Consider the following 16285-nt stretch of genomic DNA (forward strand, 5'->3'; position numbering starts at 1 on the left):
AGCCATCAGCCTCCAATCCAGCACACAACCATCAACCTCCAATCTATCACACAACCATCAGCCTCCAATCCATCACACAACCATTGGCCTCCAATCCAACACACAACCATCAGCCTCAAATCCAGCACACAATCATCAGCCTCCAATCCAGCACACAACCATCAACCTCCAATCCATCACACAACCATCAGCCGCCAATCCAGCACAAAACCTTCAGCCTCCAATCCATCACACAACCATCAGCCATCAATCCAGCACACAACCATCAGCCGCCATTCCAGCACACAACCATCAGCCTCCAATCCATCACACAACCATTAGCCTCCAATCCATCACACAACCATCAGCCCCCAATCCAGCACACAACCATAAACCTCCAATCCATCACACAACCATTAGCCTCCAATCCATCACACAACCATCAGCCTCCAATCTAGCACACAACCATCAGCCTCCAATCCAGCACACAACCATCAGCCTCCAATCCATCACACAACCATCAGCCATCAATCCAGCACACGACCATCAGCCGCCAATCCAGCACACAACCATCAGCCTCCAATCCATCACACAACCATTAGCCTCCAATCCATCACACAACCATCAGCCTCCAATCCAGCACACAACCATAAACCTCCAATCCATCACACAACCATCAGCCTCCAATCCAGCACACAACCATCAACCTCCAATCCATCACACAACCATCAGCCGCCAATCCATCACACAACCATCAGCCTCCAATCCAGCACACAACCATCAGCCTCCAATCCAGCACTCAACCATCAACCTCCAATCCATCACACAACCATCAGCCACCAATCCAGCACACAACCATCAGCCTCCAATCCATCACACAACCATCAGCCATCAATCCAGCACACAACCATCAACCTCCAATCCATCACACAACCATCAGCCTCCAATCCATCACACAACCATCAGCCACCAATCCAGCACACAACCATCAGCCTCCAATCCATCACACAACCATCAGCCATCAATCCAGCACACAACCACCAGCCTCCAATCCATCACACAACCATCAGCCTCCAATCCATCACACAACCATCAGTATCCAATCCATCACACAACCATCAGCCTCCAATCCATCACACAACCATCAGCCTCCAATCCATCACACAACCATCAGCCTCCAATCCAGCACACAACCATCAACCTCCAATCCATCACACAACCATCAGCCTCCAATCCAGCACACAACCATCAACCTCCAATCCATCACACAACCATCAGCCGCCAATCCAGCACACAACCATCAGCCTCCAATCTATCACACAACCACCAATCCATCACACAACCATCAGCCTCAAATCCAGCACACAACCATCAGCCGCCAATCCAGCACGCAACCATCAGCCTCCAATCCAGCACACAACCATAAACCTCCAATCCATCACACAACCATTAGCCTCCAATCCATCACACAACCATCAACCTCCAATCCAGCACACAACCATCAGCCTCCAATCCTGCACACAACCATCAACCTCCAATCCATCACACAACCATCAGCCACCAATCCAGCACAAAACCATCAGCCTCCAATCCATCACACAACCATCAGCCATCAATCCAGCACACAACCATCAGCCTCCAATCCATCACACAACCATCAGCCTCCAATCCATCACACAACCATCAGCCTCCAATCCATCACACAAGCATCAGCCACCAATCCAGCACACAAACATCAGCCTCCAATCCATCACACAACCATCAGCCATCAATCCAGCACACAACCATCAGCCTCCAATCCATCACACAACCATCAGCCTCCAATCCATCACACAACCATCAGCCTCCAATCCATCACACAACCATCAGGCTCCAATCCATCACACAACCATCAGCCTCCAATCCAGCACACAACCATCAACCTCCAATTCATCACACAACCATCAGCCTCCAATCCAGCACACAACCATCAGCCTCCAATCCATCACACAACCATTAGCCTCCAATGCAGCACACAACCATCAACCTCCAATCCATCACACAACCATCAGCCATCAATCCAGCACACAACCATCAGCCTCCAATCCATCACACAACCATCAGCCTCCAATCCATCACACAACCATCAGCCACCAATCCATCACACAACCATCAGCCTCCAATCCATCACACAACCATCAGCCATCAATCCAGCACACAACCATCAGCCTCCAATCCATCACACAACCATCAGCCTCCAATCCATCTCACAACCATCAGTATCCAATCCATCACACAACCATCAGCCTCCAATCCATCACACAACCATCAGCCTCCAATCCATCACACAACCATCAGCCTCCAATCCAGCACACAACCATCAACCTCCAATCCATCACACAACCATCAGACTCCAATCCAGCACACAACCATCAACCTCCAATCCATCACACAACCATCAGCCGCCAATCCAGCACACAACCATCAGCCTCCAATCTATCACACAACCACCAATCCATCACACAACCATCAGCCTCCAATCCAGCACACAACCATCAGCCGCCAATCCAGCACGCAACCATCAGCCTCCAATCTATCACACAACCTCCAATCCATCACACAACCATCAGCCTCCAATCCACCACACAACCATCAGCCTCCAATCCAGCACACAACCATAAACCTCCAATCCATCACACAACCATTAGCCTCCAATCCATCACACAACCATCAGCCTCCAATCCAGCACACAACCATCAGCCTCCAATCCTGCACACAAGCATCAACCTCCAATCCATCACACAACCATCAGCCGCCAATCCAGCACGCAACCATCAGCCTCCAATCTATCACACAACCTCCAATCCATCACACAACCATCAGCCTCCAATCCACCACACAACCATCAGCCTCCAATCCTGCACACAACCATCAACCTCCAATCCAGCACACAACCATAAACCTCCTATCCATCACACAACCATTAGCCTCCAATCCATCACACAACCATCAGCCTCCAATCCATCACACAACCATCAGCCTCCAATCCAGCACACAACCATCAGCCACCAATCCAGCACAAAACCATCAGCCTTCAATCCAGCACACAACCATCAGCCTCCAATCCAGCACACAACCTTTAGCCTCCAATCCATTACACAACCATCAGCCTCCAATCCATCACACAACCATCAGCCTCCAATCCATCACACAACCATTAGCCTCCAATCCATCACACAACCATCAACCTTCAATCCAGCACACAACCATCAGCCTCCAATCCAGCACACAACCATCAGCCTTCAATCCAGCACACAGCCATCAGCCTCCAATCCATCACACAACCATTAGCCTCCAATCCATCAAACAACCATCAGCCTCCAATCCAGCACACAACCATCAGCCTCCAATCCAGCACACAATCATCAGCCTTCAATCCAGCACACAACCATCAGCCTCCAATCCATCACACAACCATTAGCCTCCAATCCATCACACAACCATCAGCCTCCAATCCAGAACACAACCATCAGCCTCCAATCCATCACACAACAATCAGCCTCCAATCCAGCACACAGCCATCAGCCTCCAATCCAGCACACAACCATCAACCTCCAATCTATCACACAACCATCAGCCTCCAATCCATCACACAACCATTGGCCTCCAATCCATCACACAACCATCAGCCTCAAATCCAGCACACAATCATCAGCCTCCAATCCAGCACACAACCATCAACCTCCAATCCATCACACAACCATCAGCCGCCAATCCAGCTCAAAACCTTCAGCCTCCAATCCATCACACAACCATCAGCCATCAATCCAGCACACAACCATCAGCCGCCAATCCAGCACACAACCATTAGCCTCCAATCCATCACACAACCATCAGCCCCCAATCCAGCACACAACCATAAACCTCCAATCCATCACACAACCATTAGCCTCCAATCCATCACACAACCATCAGCCTCCAATCTAGCACACAACCATCAGCCTCCAATCCAGCACACAACCATCAGCCTCCAATCCATCACACAACCATCAGCCATCAATCCAGCACACGACCATCAGCCGCCAATCCAGCACACAACCATCAGCCTCCAATCCATCACACAACCATTAGCCTCCAATCCATCACACAGCCATCAGCCTCCAATCCAGCACACAACCATAAACCTCCAATCCATCACACAACCATCAGCCTCCAATCCAGCACACAACCATCAACCTCCAATCCATCACACAACCATCAGCCGCCAATCCATCACACAACCATCAGCCTCCAATCCAGCACACAACCATCAGCCTCCAATCCAGCACTCAACCATCAACCTCCAATCCATCACACAACCATCAGCCACCAATCCAGCACACAACCATCAGCCTCCAATCCATCACACAACCATCAGCCATCAATCCAGCACACAACCATCAACCTCCAATCCATCACACAACCATCAGCCTCCAATCCATCACACAACCATCAGCCACCAATCCAGCACACAACCATCAGCCTCCAATCCATCACACAACCATCAGCCATCAATCCAGCACACAACCACCAGCCTCCAATCCATCACACAACCATCAGCCTCCAATCCATCACACAACCATCAGTATCCAATCCATCACACAACCATCAGCCTCCAATCCATCACACAACCATCAGCCTCCAATCCATCACACAACCATCAGCCTCCAATCCAGCACACAACCATCAACCTCCAATCCATCACACAACCATCAGCCTCCAATCCAGCACACAACCATCAACCTCCAATCCATCACACAACCATCAGCCGCCAATCCAGCACACAACCATCAGCCTCCAATCTATCACACAACCACCAATCCATCACACAACCATCAGCCTCAAATCCAGCACACAACCATCAGCCGCCAATCCAGCACGCAACCATCAGCCTCCAATCCAGCACACAACCATAAACCTCCAATCCATCACACAACCATTAGCCTCCAATCCATCACACAACCATCAACCTCCAATCCAGCACACAACCATCAGCCTCCAATCCTGCACACAACCATCAACCCCCAATCCATCACACAACCATCAGCCACCAATCCAGCACAAAACCATCAGCCTCCAATCCATCACACAACCATCAGCCATCAATCCAGCACACAACCATCAGCCTCCAATCCATCACACAACCATCAGCCTCCAATCCATCACACAACCATCAGCCTCCAATCCATCACACAAGCATCAGCCACCAATCCAGCACACAAACATCAGCCTCCAATCCATCACACAACCATCAGCCATCAATCCAGCACACAACCATCAGCCTCCAATCCATCACACAACCATCAGCCTCCAATCCATCACACAACCATCAGCCTCCAATCCATCACACAACCATCAGGCTCCAATCCATCACACAACCATCAGCCTCCAATCCAGCACACAACCATCAACCTCCAATTCATCACACAACCATCAGCCTCCAATCCAGCACACAACCATCAGCCTCCAATCCATCACACAACCATTAGCCTCCAATGCAGCACACAACCATCAACCTCCAATCCATCACACAACCATCAGCCTCCAATCCATCACACAACCATCAGCCTCCAATCCATCACACAACCATCAGCCTCCAATCCATCACACAACCTTCAGCCTCCAATCCATCACACAACCATCAGCCTCCAATCCAGCACACAACCATCAGCCTCCACTCCAGCACACAACCATCAGCCTCCAATCCATCACACAACCATCAGCCACCAATCCAGCACACAACCATCAGCCTCCAATCCATCACACAACCATCAGCCACCAATCCAGCACACAACCATCAGCCTCCAATCCATCACACAACCATCAGCCTCCAATGCAGCACACAACCATCAGCCTCCAATCCAGCACACAACCTTCAGCCTCCAATCCATCACACAACCATCAGCCTCCAATCCAGCACACAACCATCAGCCTCCACTCCAGCACACAACCATCAGCCTCCAATCCATCACACAACCATCAGCCACCAATCCAGCACACAACCATCAGCCTCCAATCCATCACACAACCATCAGCCACCAATCCAGCACACAACCATCAGCCTCCAATCCATCACACAACCATCAGCCTCCAATCCAGCACACAACCATCAGCCTCCAGTCCATCACACAACCATCAGCCTCCAATCCATCACACAACCATCAGCCTCCAATCCATCACACAACCACCATTCCAGCACACAACCATCAGCCTCCAATCCATCACACAACCATCAGCCTCCAATCCATCACACAACCATCAGCCTCCAATCCATCACACAACCATCAGCCTCCAATCCATCACACAACCACCATTCCAGCACACAACCATCAGCCTCCAATCCATCACATAACCATCAGCCTCCAATCCAGCAGAAAACCATCAGCCTCCAATCCGTCACACAACCATCAGCCTCCAATCCAGCACACAACCATCAACCACCAATCCATCACACAACCATCAGCCTCCAGTCCAGCACACAACCATCAGCCTCCAATCGATCACACAACCATTAGCCTCCAATGCAGCACACAACCATCAGTCTCCAATCCATCACACAACCATCAGCCTCCAATCCAGCACACAACCATCAGCCTCCAATCCATCACACAACCATTAGCCTCCAATGCAGCACACAACCATCAGTCTCCAATCCATCACACAACCATCAGCCTCCAATCCAGCACACAACCATTAGCCTCCAATGCAGCACACAACCATCAGTCTCCAATCCATCACACAACCATCAGCCTCCAATCCATCACACAACCATCAGCCTCCAATGCATCACACAACCATCAGCCTCCAATCCAGCACACAACCATCAGCCTCCAATCTATCACACAACCATCAATCCATCACACAACCATCAGCCGCCAATCCAGCACACAACCATCAGCCTCCAATCTATCACACAACCACCAATCCATCACACAACCATCAGCCTCCAATCCAGCACTCAACCATCAGCCTCCAATCCATCACACAACCATCAGCCTCCAATCCAGCACACAACCATCAGCCTCCAATCCATCACACAACCATCAGCCTCCAATCCATCACACAACCATCAGCCTCCAATCCAGCACACAACCATCAGCCTCCAATCCATCACACAACCATCAGCCTCCAATCCATCACACAACCATCAGCCTCCAATCCAGCACACAACCATCAGCCTCCAATCCATCACACAACCATCAGCCTCCAATCCATCACACAACCATCAGCCTCCAATCCATCACACAACCATGAGCCTCCAATCCATCACACAACCATCAGCCTCCAATCCAGCACACAACCTTCAGCCTCCAATCCATCACACAACCATCAGCCTCCAATCCAGCACACAACCATCAGCCTCCACTCCAGCACACAACCATCAGCCTCCAATCCATCACACAACCATCAGCCACCAATCCAGCACACAACCATCAGCCTCCAATCCATCACACAACCATCAGCCACCAATCCAGCACACAACCATCAGCCTCCAATCCATCACACAACCATCAGCCTCCAATCCAGCACACAACCATCTGCCTCCAATCCATCACACAACCATCAGCCTCCAATCCATCACACAACCATCAGCCTCCAATCCATCACACAACCATCAGCCTCCAATCCATCACACAACCATCAGCCTCCAATCCAGCACACAACCATCAGCCTCCAATCCATCACACAACCATCAGCCTCCAATCCATCACACAACCATCAGCCTCCAATCCATCACACAACCACCATTCCAGCACACAACCATCAGCCTCCTATCCATCACACAACCATCAGCCTCCAATCCATCACACAACCATCAGCCTCCAATCCATCACACAACCATCAGCCTCCAATCCATCACACAACCATCAGCCTCCAATCCAGCACACAACCATCAGCCTCCAATCCAGCACACAACCATCAGCCTCCAATCTATCACACAACCATCAATCCATCACACAACCATCAGCCGCAAATCCAGCACACAACCATCAGCCTCCATTCTATCACACAACCACCAATCCATCACACAACCATCAGCCTCCAATCCAGCACTCAACCATCAGCCTCCAATCCATCACACAACCATCAGCCTCCAATCCAGCACACAACCATCAGCCTCCAATCCATCACACAACCATCAGCCTCCAATCCATCACACAACCATCAGCCTCCAATCCAGCACACAACCACCATTCCATCACACAACCATCAGCCTCCAATCCAGCACACAACCATCAGCCTCCAATCCATCACACAACCATCAGCCTCCAATCCATCACACAACCATCAGCCTCCAATCCAGCACACAACCATCAGCCTCCAATCCATCACACAACCATCAGCCTCCAATCCATCACACAACCATCAGCCTCCAATCCATCACACAACCATCAGCCTCCAATCCATCACACAACCATCAGCCTCCAATCCATCACACAACCATCAGCCTCCAATCCAGCACACAACCTTCAGCCTCCAATCCATCACACAACCATCAGCCTCCAATCCAGCACACAACCATCAGCCTCCACTCCAGCACACAACCATCAGCCTCCAATCCATCACACAACCATCAGCCTCCAATCCAGCGGCACAGTGGTGCAGTGGTTAGCACCGCAGCCTCACAGCCCCAGGGACCCGGGTTCGATTCCGGGTACTGCCTGTGTGGAGTTTGCAAGTTCTCCCTGTGTCTGCGTGGGTTTTCTCCGGGTGCTCCGGTTTCCTCCCACAAGCCAAAATACTTGCAGGTTGATAGGTAAATTGGCCATTATAAATTGTCACTAGTATAGGTAGGTGGTAGGGAAATATAGGGACAGGTGGGGATGTTTGGTAGGAATATGGGATTAGTGTAGGATTAGTATAAATGGGTGGTTGATGTTCGGCACAGACTCGGTGGGCCGATGGGCCTGTTTCAGTGCTGTATCTCTAATCTAATCTAATCTAATCACAACCATCATCCTCCAATCCATCACACAACCATCAGCCTCCAATCCATCACACAACCATCAGCCTCCAATCCATCACACAACCACCATTCCAGCACACAACCATCAGCCTCCTATCCATCACACAACCATCAGCCTCCAATCCATCACACAACCATCAGCCTCCAATCCATCACACAACCATCAGCCTCCAATCCATCACACAACCATCAGCCTCCAATCCATCACACAACCACCATTCCAGCACACAACCATCAGCCTCCAATCCATCACATAACCATCAGCCTCCAATCCATCACACAACCATCAGCCTCCAATCCATCACACAACCATCAGCCTCCAATCCATCACACAACCACCATTCCAGCACACAACCATCAGCCTCCAATCCATCACATAACCATCAGCCTCCAATCCAGCAGAAAACCATCAGCCTCCAATCCATCACACATACATCAGCCTCCAATCCAGCACACAACCATCAGCCTCCTATCCAGCACAAAACCATCAGCCTCCAATCCATCACACATATATCAGCCTCCAAGCCATCATCAAACCATCAGCCACCAATCCAGCACACAACCATCAGCCTCCAATCCATCACACAACCTTCAGCCACCAATCCAGCACACAACCATCAGCCTCCAATCCATCACACAACCATCAGCCTCCAATCCAGCACACAAAGATCAGCCTCCAATCTATCACACAACCTTCAGCCACCAATCCAGCACACAACCATCAGCCTCCAATCCATCACACAACCATCAGCCACCAATCCAGCACACAACCATCAGCCTCCAATCCAGCACACAACCATCAGCCTCCAATCCATCACAAAACCATCAGCCTCCAATCCATCACACAACCTTCAGCCACCAATCCAGCACACAACCATCAGCCTCCAATCCAGCACACAACCATCAGCCTCCAATCCATCACAAAACCATCCGCCTCCAATCCATCACACAACCATCAGCCTCCAATCCAAAACACAACCATCAGCCTCCAATCCATCACACAACCATCAGCCTCCAATCCATCACACAACCATCAGCCTCCAATCCATCACACAACCATCAGCCTCCAATCCAGCACACAACCATCAGCCTCCAATCCATCACACAAACATCAGCCTCCAATCCAGCACACAACCATCAGCCTCCAATCCATCACACAACCATCAGCCTCCAATCCAGCACACAACCATCAGCCTCCAATCCATCACACAACCATCAGCCTCCAATCCAGCACACAACCATCAGCCTCCAATCCATCACACAACCATCAGCCGCCAATCCATCACACAACCATCAGCCTCCAATCCAGCACACAACCATCAGCCTCCAATCCATCACACAACCATCAGCCTCCAATCCATCACACAACCATCAGCCTCCAATCCAGCACACAACCATCAGCCTCCAATCCATCACACAACCATCAGCCTCCAATCCATCACACAACCATCAGCCTCCAATCCATCACACAACCATCAGCCTCCAATCCAGCACACAACCATCAGCCTCCAATCCATCACACAACCATCAGCCTCCAATCCAGCACACAACCATCAGCCTCCAATCCATCACACAACCATCAGCCTCCAATCCAGCACACAACCATCAGCCTCCAATCCAGCACACAACCATCAGCCTCCAATCCATCACACAACCATCAGCCTCCAATCCATCACACAACCATTAGCCACCAATCCAGCACACAACCATCAGCCTCCAATCCATCACACAACCATCAGCCTCCATACCAGCACAAAACCATCAGCCTCCAATCCATCACACAACCATCAGACACTAATCCAGCACACAACCATCAGCCTCCAATCCTGCACACAACCATCTGCCTCCAATCCATCACACAACCATCAGCCTCCATTCCAGCACACAACCATCAGCCTCCAATCCAGCACACAACCATCAGCCTCCAATCCAGCACACAGCCATCAGCCTCCAATCCAGCACACAACCATTAGCCTCCAATCCATCACACAACCATCAGCCTCCAATCCATCACACAACCATCAGCCTCCAATCCATCACACAACCATCAGCCTCCAATCCAGCACACAACCATCAGCCTCCAATCCATCACACAACCATCAGCCTCCAATCCATCACACAACCATTAGCCTCCAATCCAGCACACAACCATCATCCTCCAATCCATCACACAACCATTAGCCTCCAATCCATCACACAACCATCAGCCTCCAATCCAGCACACAACCATCAGCCTCCAATCCATCACACAACCATCAGCCTCCAATCCATCACACAACCATCAGCCTCCAATCCAGCACACAACCATCAGCCTCCAATCCAGCACACAACCATCAGCCACCTATCCAGCACACAACCATCAGCCTCCAATCCATCACACAACCATCAGCCTCCAATCCAGCACACAACCATCAGCCACCTATCCAGCACACAACCATCAGCCTCCAATCCAGCACACAACCATCAGCCTCCAATCCAGCACACAACCATCAGCCACCAATCCAGCACACAACCATCAGCCACCAATCCAGCACACAACCATCAGCTTCCAATCCATCACACAACCATCAGCCTCCAATCCAGCACACAACCATCAGCCTCCAATCCAGCACACAACCATCAGCCTCCAATCCAGCACACAACCATCAGCCACCAATCCATCATAAAACCATCAGCCACCAATCCAGCACACAACTGTCAACCACCAATGCAGCACACAACCATCAGCCTCCAATCCAGCACACAACCATCAGCCTGCAATCCACCACACAACCATCAGCCTCCAATCCAGCACACAACCATCAGCCTCCAATCCACCACACAACCATCAGCCTCCAATCCAGCACACAACCATCAGCCTCCAATCCAGCACACAACCATCCGCCTCCAATCCATCACACAACCATCAGCCTGCAATCCCCCACAGAACCATCAGCCACCAATCCAGCACACAAATGTCAACCACCACTCCAGCACACAACCATCAGCCTCCAGTCCAGCACACTACCATCAGCCTCCAATCCATCACACAACCACCATTCCAGCACACAACCATCAGCCTCCAATCCAGCACACAACCATCAGCCTCCAATCCTGCACACAACCATCAGCCTCCAATCCAGCACACAACCATCAGCCTCCAATCCAGCACACAACCATCAGCCTCCAATCCAGCACACAACCATCAGCCTCCAATCCAGCACACAACCATCAGCCTCCAATCCAGCACACAACCATCAGCCTCCAATCCAGCACACTACCATCAGCCTCCAATCCAGCACACAACCATCAGCCTCCAATCCATCACACAACCATCAGGCACCAATCCAGCACACAACCATGAGCCTCCAATCCAGCACACAACCATCAGGCACCAATCCAGCACACAACCATCAGCCTCCAATCCAGCACACAACCATCAGCCTCCAATCTATCACACAACCATCAGCCTCCAATCCATCACACAACCATCAGGCACCATTCCAGCACACAACCATCAGCCTCCAATCCAGCACTCAACCATCAGCCTCCAATCCATCACACAACCATCAGGCACCAATCCAGCACACAACCATCAGCCTCCAATCCAGCACACAACCATCAGCCTCCAATCTATCACACAACCATCAGCCTCCAATCCATCACACAACCATCAGGCACCAATCCAGCACACAACCATCAGCCTCCAATCCAGCACTCAACCATCAGCCTCCAATCCATCACACAACCATCAGCCTCCAATCCAGCACTCAACCATCAGCCTCCAATCCAGCACACAACCATCAGGCACCAATCCAGCACACAACCATGAGCCTCCAATCCAGCACACAACCACCAATCCACCACACGACAATCAGCCATCTGCCAGTGCCACAGTGGTTAGCTCCGCAGCCTCACAGCTCCAGCGACCCGGGTTCAATTCTGGGTTCTGCCTGTCTGGAGTTTGCAAGTTCTCCTGAGATTGTGTGGGTTTCCGCCAGGTGCTCCGGTTTCCTCCCACAGCCAAAGACTTGCAGGTTGATAGGTAAATTGGCCATTATAAATTGCTCCTCGTGTAGGTAGGTGGTCGGGGAATTGTGGGATGTGGTAAGGAATATGGAATAATGTAGGATTAGTATAAATGGGTGGTTGATGGTCGGCACAGACTCAGTGGGCCGAAGGGCCTGTTTCAGTGCTGTATCTCTTTATGAATCTACAACCATCAGCCTCCAATCCAGCACACAACCATCAACCCAGGAATAAGTCATTAGAGATGCAGTAGCAGGTGAGGAGAAATTTTTTCTCTGAGGGTTGGGAGTCTGTGGAACTCTCCTCCCCCGGACAGCGATGGAGGCAGGGTCATTAAATGTTTATAAGGCAGAGGTAGACAGATTCTTGACAAACAAGGGAGTTGAAGGGTATCGGGGGGTAGGCAGGAAAGTGGAGTTGCGTCCACAAACAGATCAGACATGATCTTCTTGAATGGTGGAGCAGGCTCAAGGGGCCAAATAGCTTACTCCTGCTCCTAGTTCCTATGTTCATATGACACTGCAAGCAGGCCCAGGACCCCATTAACAGTCCCAGCACATTGCCATCAGTCCCAGCACACTCCCATGAATCCCAGCACACTATCAATCCCAGCACATGGCCATCAATCCCAGCACATTATCAATCCCAGCACACTGCCATGAATCCCAGCACACCGCCACCAGTCCCAGCACACCGCCACCAGTCCCAGCACACCATCACCAGTCCCAATGCATCTCCCAGAACTCTCTGTCTATCAGAAGTCTGCACTTCCTAGCTTCAGTTAAGGTGATTCACATATTAATATTATGATTATGTTCACATCCGTGAATGTCTCCACAAGTGATTCTCCTCTTCAAAATAATATAGATAGGAACAAGCCAGGGAATTATAGTCCAGTTATTCTCCCTTCTATTGGTAAACTGAAATACCCAGCACTGAGAGAAACGTGAGTTAATCAGGGACAATTCCATGGACCTCTAAAAGGAAAGTCATGCTTGACCTTCTTGTATTCTTTGAAGAAATCCTGACAGGAAAAGGAAATGCAGTGGATGTGGTTTCTCAAAAGCATTTGAAAAATATCAACAACGTATATTTATATTGCGCCTTTGACATGCAAGACTTATGGAAAAGATTGAACATTGAACGAAGGGGCTTCAGCCTTTTAGATAGAGATAGCTGGGAGGCAGAAAGTAAATGGTTGGGTGAAGGGAGTTTCTGTGACTGGACGTATGTGAGTGATGTTTTCCCAGGATCTTTGTTGGGACTGTTTCTATTTACTGTACACGCACAAATGATCAGAACTTGGGAATTGAGAGAATATTGAAGTTTGTTGCTGACACCAGATTGAGGTGTGATAGGTTGTGAGACTGGCTGGCAGGGTGGATAAGGGCAGATGCAGGAAAACGTGAAGTAACTCATTTAATGGTCGAAACAGGGGACAGAAATGAACCTTAAATGGTGAAATGTCGGGTCGCTCTTCCGGGTCCGGCATTCGGGCTCGGGTCGGACACAGTGACAGCCAGGATGTCAAGGCGGGGAACACTCCGCACTAGTCTGCAGTGGGCGATTCCATCCAAGGTAGAGCACGACCTCTTCAATAAAGTTGATTATATTCCGGTGGTCGGGTCAGGCGTGGGAAAAAGTCAAAGAACTTGGGCCGAGTTGGACTCGGGTTTTATTTGCAGACCCGAGCCGGCCTTCAATTCGAGGTGTCACAGAGAATAGATCGGACCTTAAAAGACAAACGCAATCCTTGGCGCTGTACTTACATGAATCGAGAACAGAGGAAGGTGTTGGGGCCAAGGTTGGGTATTGGGTACAATAATGTGCAGCTCGGTATAAGAAGAATACAAAAGCAGTGGGAAAATATCGGTTTTTGAGAATGTTGCTGGGGATGAGAGGTGAGAAATATTTGAGAAATTGGAGCTTCCTTCAGGAAGTGGCCTGCTGGACCTTCTGGATGAAGAAAGGCTCCTGGAAAGCTGCTGTCTACTGGTTGGAGAGACAGGAACACGAGGTACAGATGGAATCAAAGGGAAAGTTAGGAAGACATTTAGTTTTAAAGACGCACCTGGTGAGGAAAGCGGTCTCCAGACAGTTTCATGCTCAGCTCTACCCTCACAGGTTTCTTCCTCTGCTCTGTGAGGGTCTGTGAAGGTCTCCATCGTCGTTATTGAGCCAGCAGGTGGTTGAGGAGCTTTCCAGCACTCTAACTCTGACCGTCTGACCAAGGCGTTGTTCTCATTGGGATTGACCCTTCGAGAGGGCTCCTGGATTTTGATTAAAAGATCTGGTGTTCCCTGGGACCCAGGCTCCGCTCGACCAGCAATTCCTGTGGAAAGGAGCGACAGAGTCGATGTGGAACATTGACAGCATGAAGGACAGTGTGAACGCATGAGTACCAGTGCAGTGAGGGCACAGAGAGTGCCCTCCAGGTAACAGCTACATGTCATAACTGACATGGGCAGCCCAGACACTCCACCCAGATGGCCAGACGCTCCTCACGGTTGCCCAGACACTTAATACAGACGATGGGCCCAATGTCCCCAGGATCAGGTTGAAGGGCAATGCATCATTAGGTAGTCAGTACATGGGCCATCCCCAGCATCAGTCACCACTCGTCCCAGGTGCATCCTCTGGGGAACTGTAAGGAAACCAGCGTCGGCCCAAGGCAGGGGACAAGTACAGCCCGACCGCTCTCCACACAAGTCTTCAGGCCCAATGATTATATTCAAACAAGATCCTCACCCTCGTGGTGGGACCGTGTGATAACCCTCCCCATGTGCAACCCTTGCATCTCTCCCCCTGTGCATTACCCTCCCTGTGGATAAAGTTCACTGGACAAAGATCAGCTCAGAGTCGGAGCCCAGCCCACCGCACGGAGCTGGGAACCCAGATCCCAGGGTCACAGTGATGGAGGTCAGTCCTCAACCTTCTCACTGCTTGAGCTAACACACGCCAAGCAGACAGTCCTGTAGGGATAGGACATGGACAAATGTTGGGGACCCACCTCCTGAACTGCGACCAGACAGAAATCACACGCTCCATCCAGCTTGCATATTTCATCAGTTTCTTTCCCTCTATTGACCCTGTGATAAGGTAAAGGCATCACACCCTGCCTGAGTGCAGGCTTCTTACCCCTGTTGCTCACTGGTCTCAGTGTTTGCTTGGTATTCTCATCGTCGCTGTACTGCTGCTCCTGGTAACTGTTAAGCCGCTTACACCTCACGAGGAAGGAGCGAGGCATTCTGGATGTCTCCCAGCCTCAGTGTTACACCACTCTGTGAAAACATAAATCCACTTCCAGTTAGT

The 16285-nt window shown here is 50.5% G+C and overlaps 1 protein-coding gene across 1 annotated transcript in view; it reads right to left on the minus strand.

Annotated features, from left to right (window-relative positions):
* LOC137355583 (zinc finger protein Gfi-1b-like) overlaps positions 1–16285 on the minus strand; it is a 174801-nt gene that overhangs the window by 143212 nt on the left and 15304 nt on the right. Inside the window, exons 2-3 of the mRNA XM_068020859.1 lie at positions 16112–16254; positions 15045–15305 (exon numbers count right to left, since the gene is read on the minus strand). Coding sequence (XP_067876960.1) covers positions 15045–15305; positions 16112–16220 — 370 coding nt within the window. The 5' untranslated portion in view covers positions 16221–16254. The remainder of the gene's footprint in view (positions 1–15044; positions 15306–16111; positions 16255–16285) is intronic.

This window comes from Heterodontus francisci, chromosome 43 (genome assembly GCF_036365525.1).
Source record: "Heterodontus francisci isolate sHetFra1 chromosome 43, sHetFra1.hap1, whole genome shotgun sequence".
NCBI lineage: Eukaryota > Metazoa > Chordata > Chondrichthyes > Heterodontiformes > Heterodontidae > Heterodontus > Heterodontus francisci.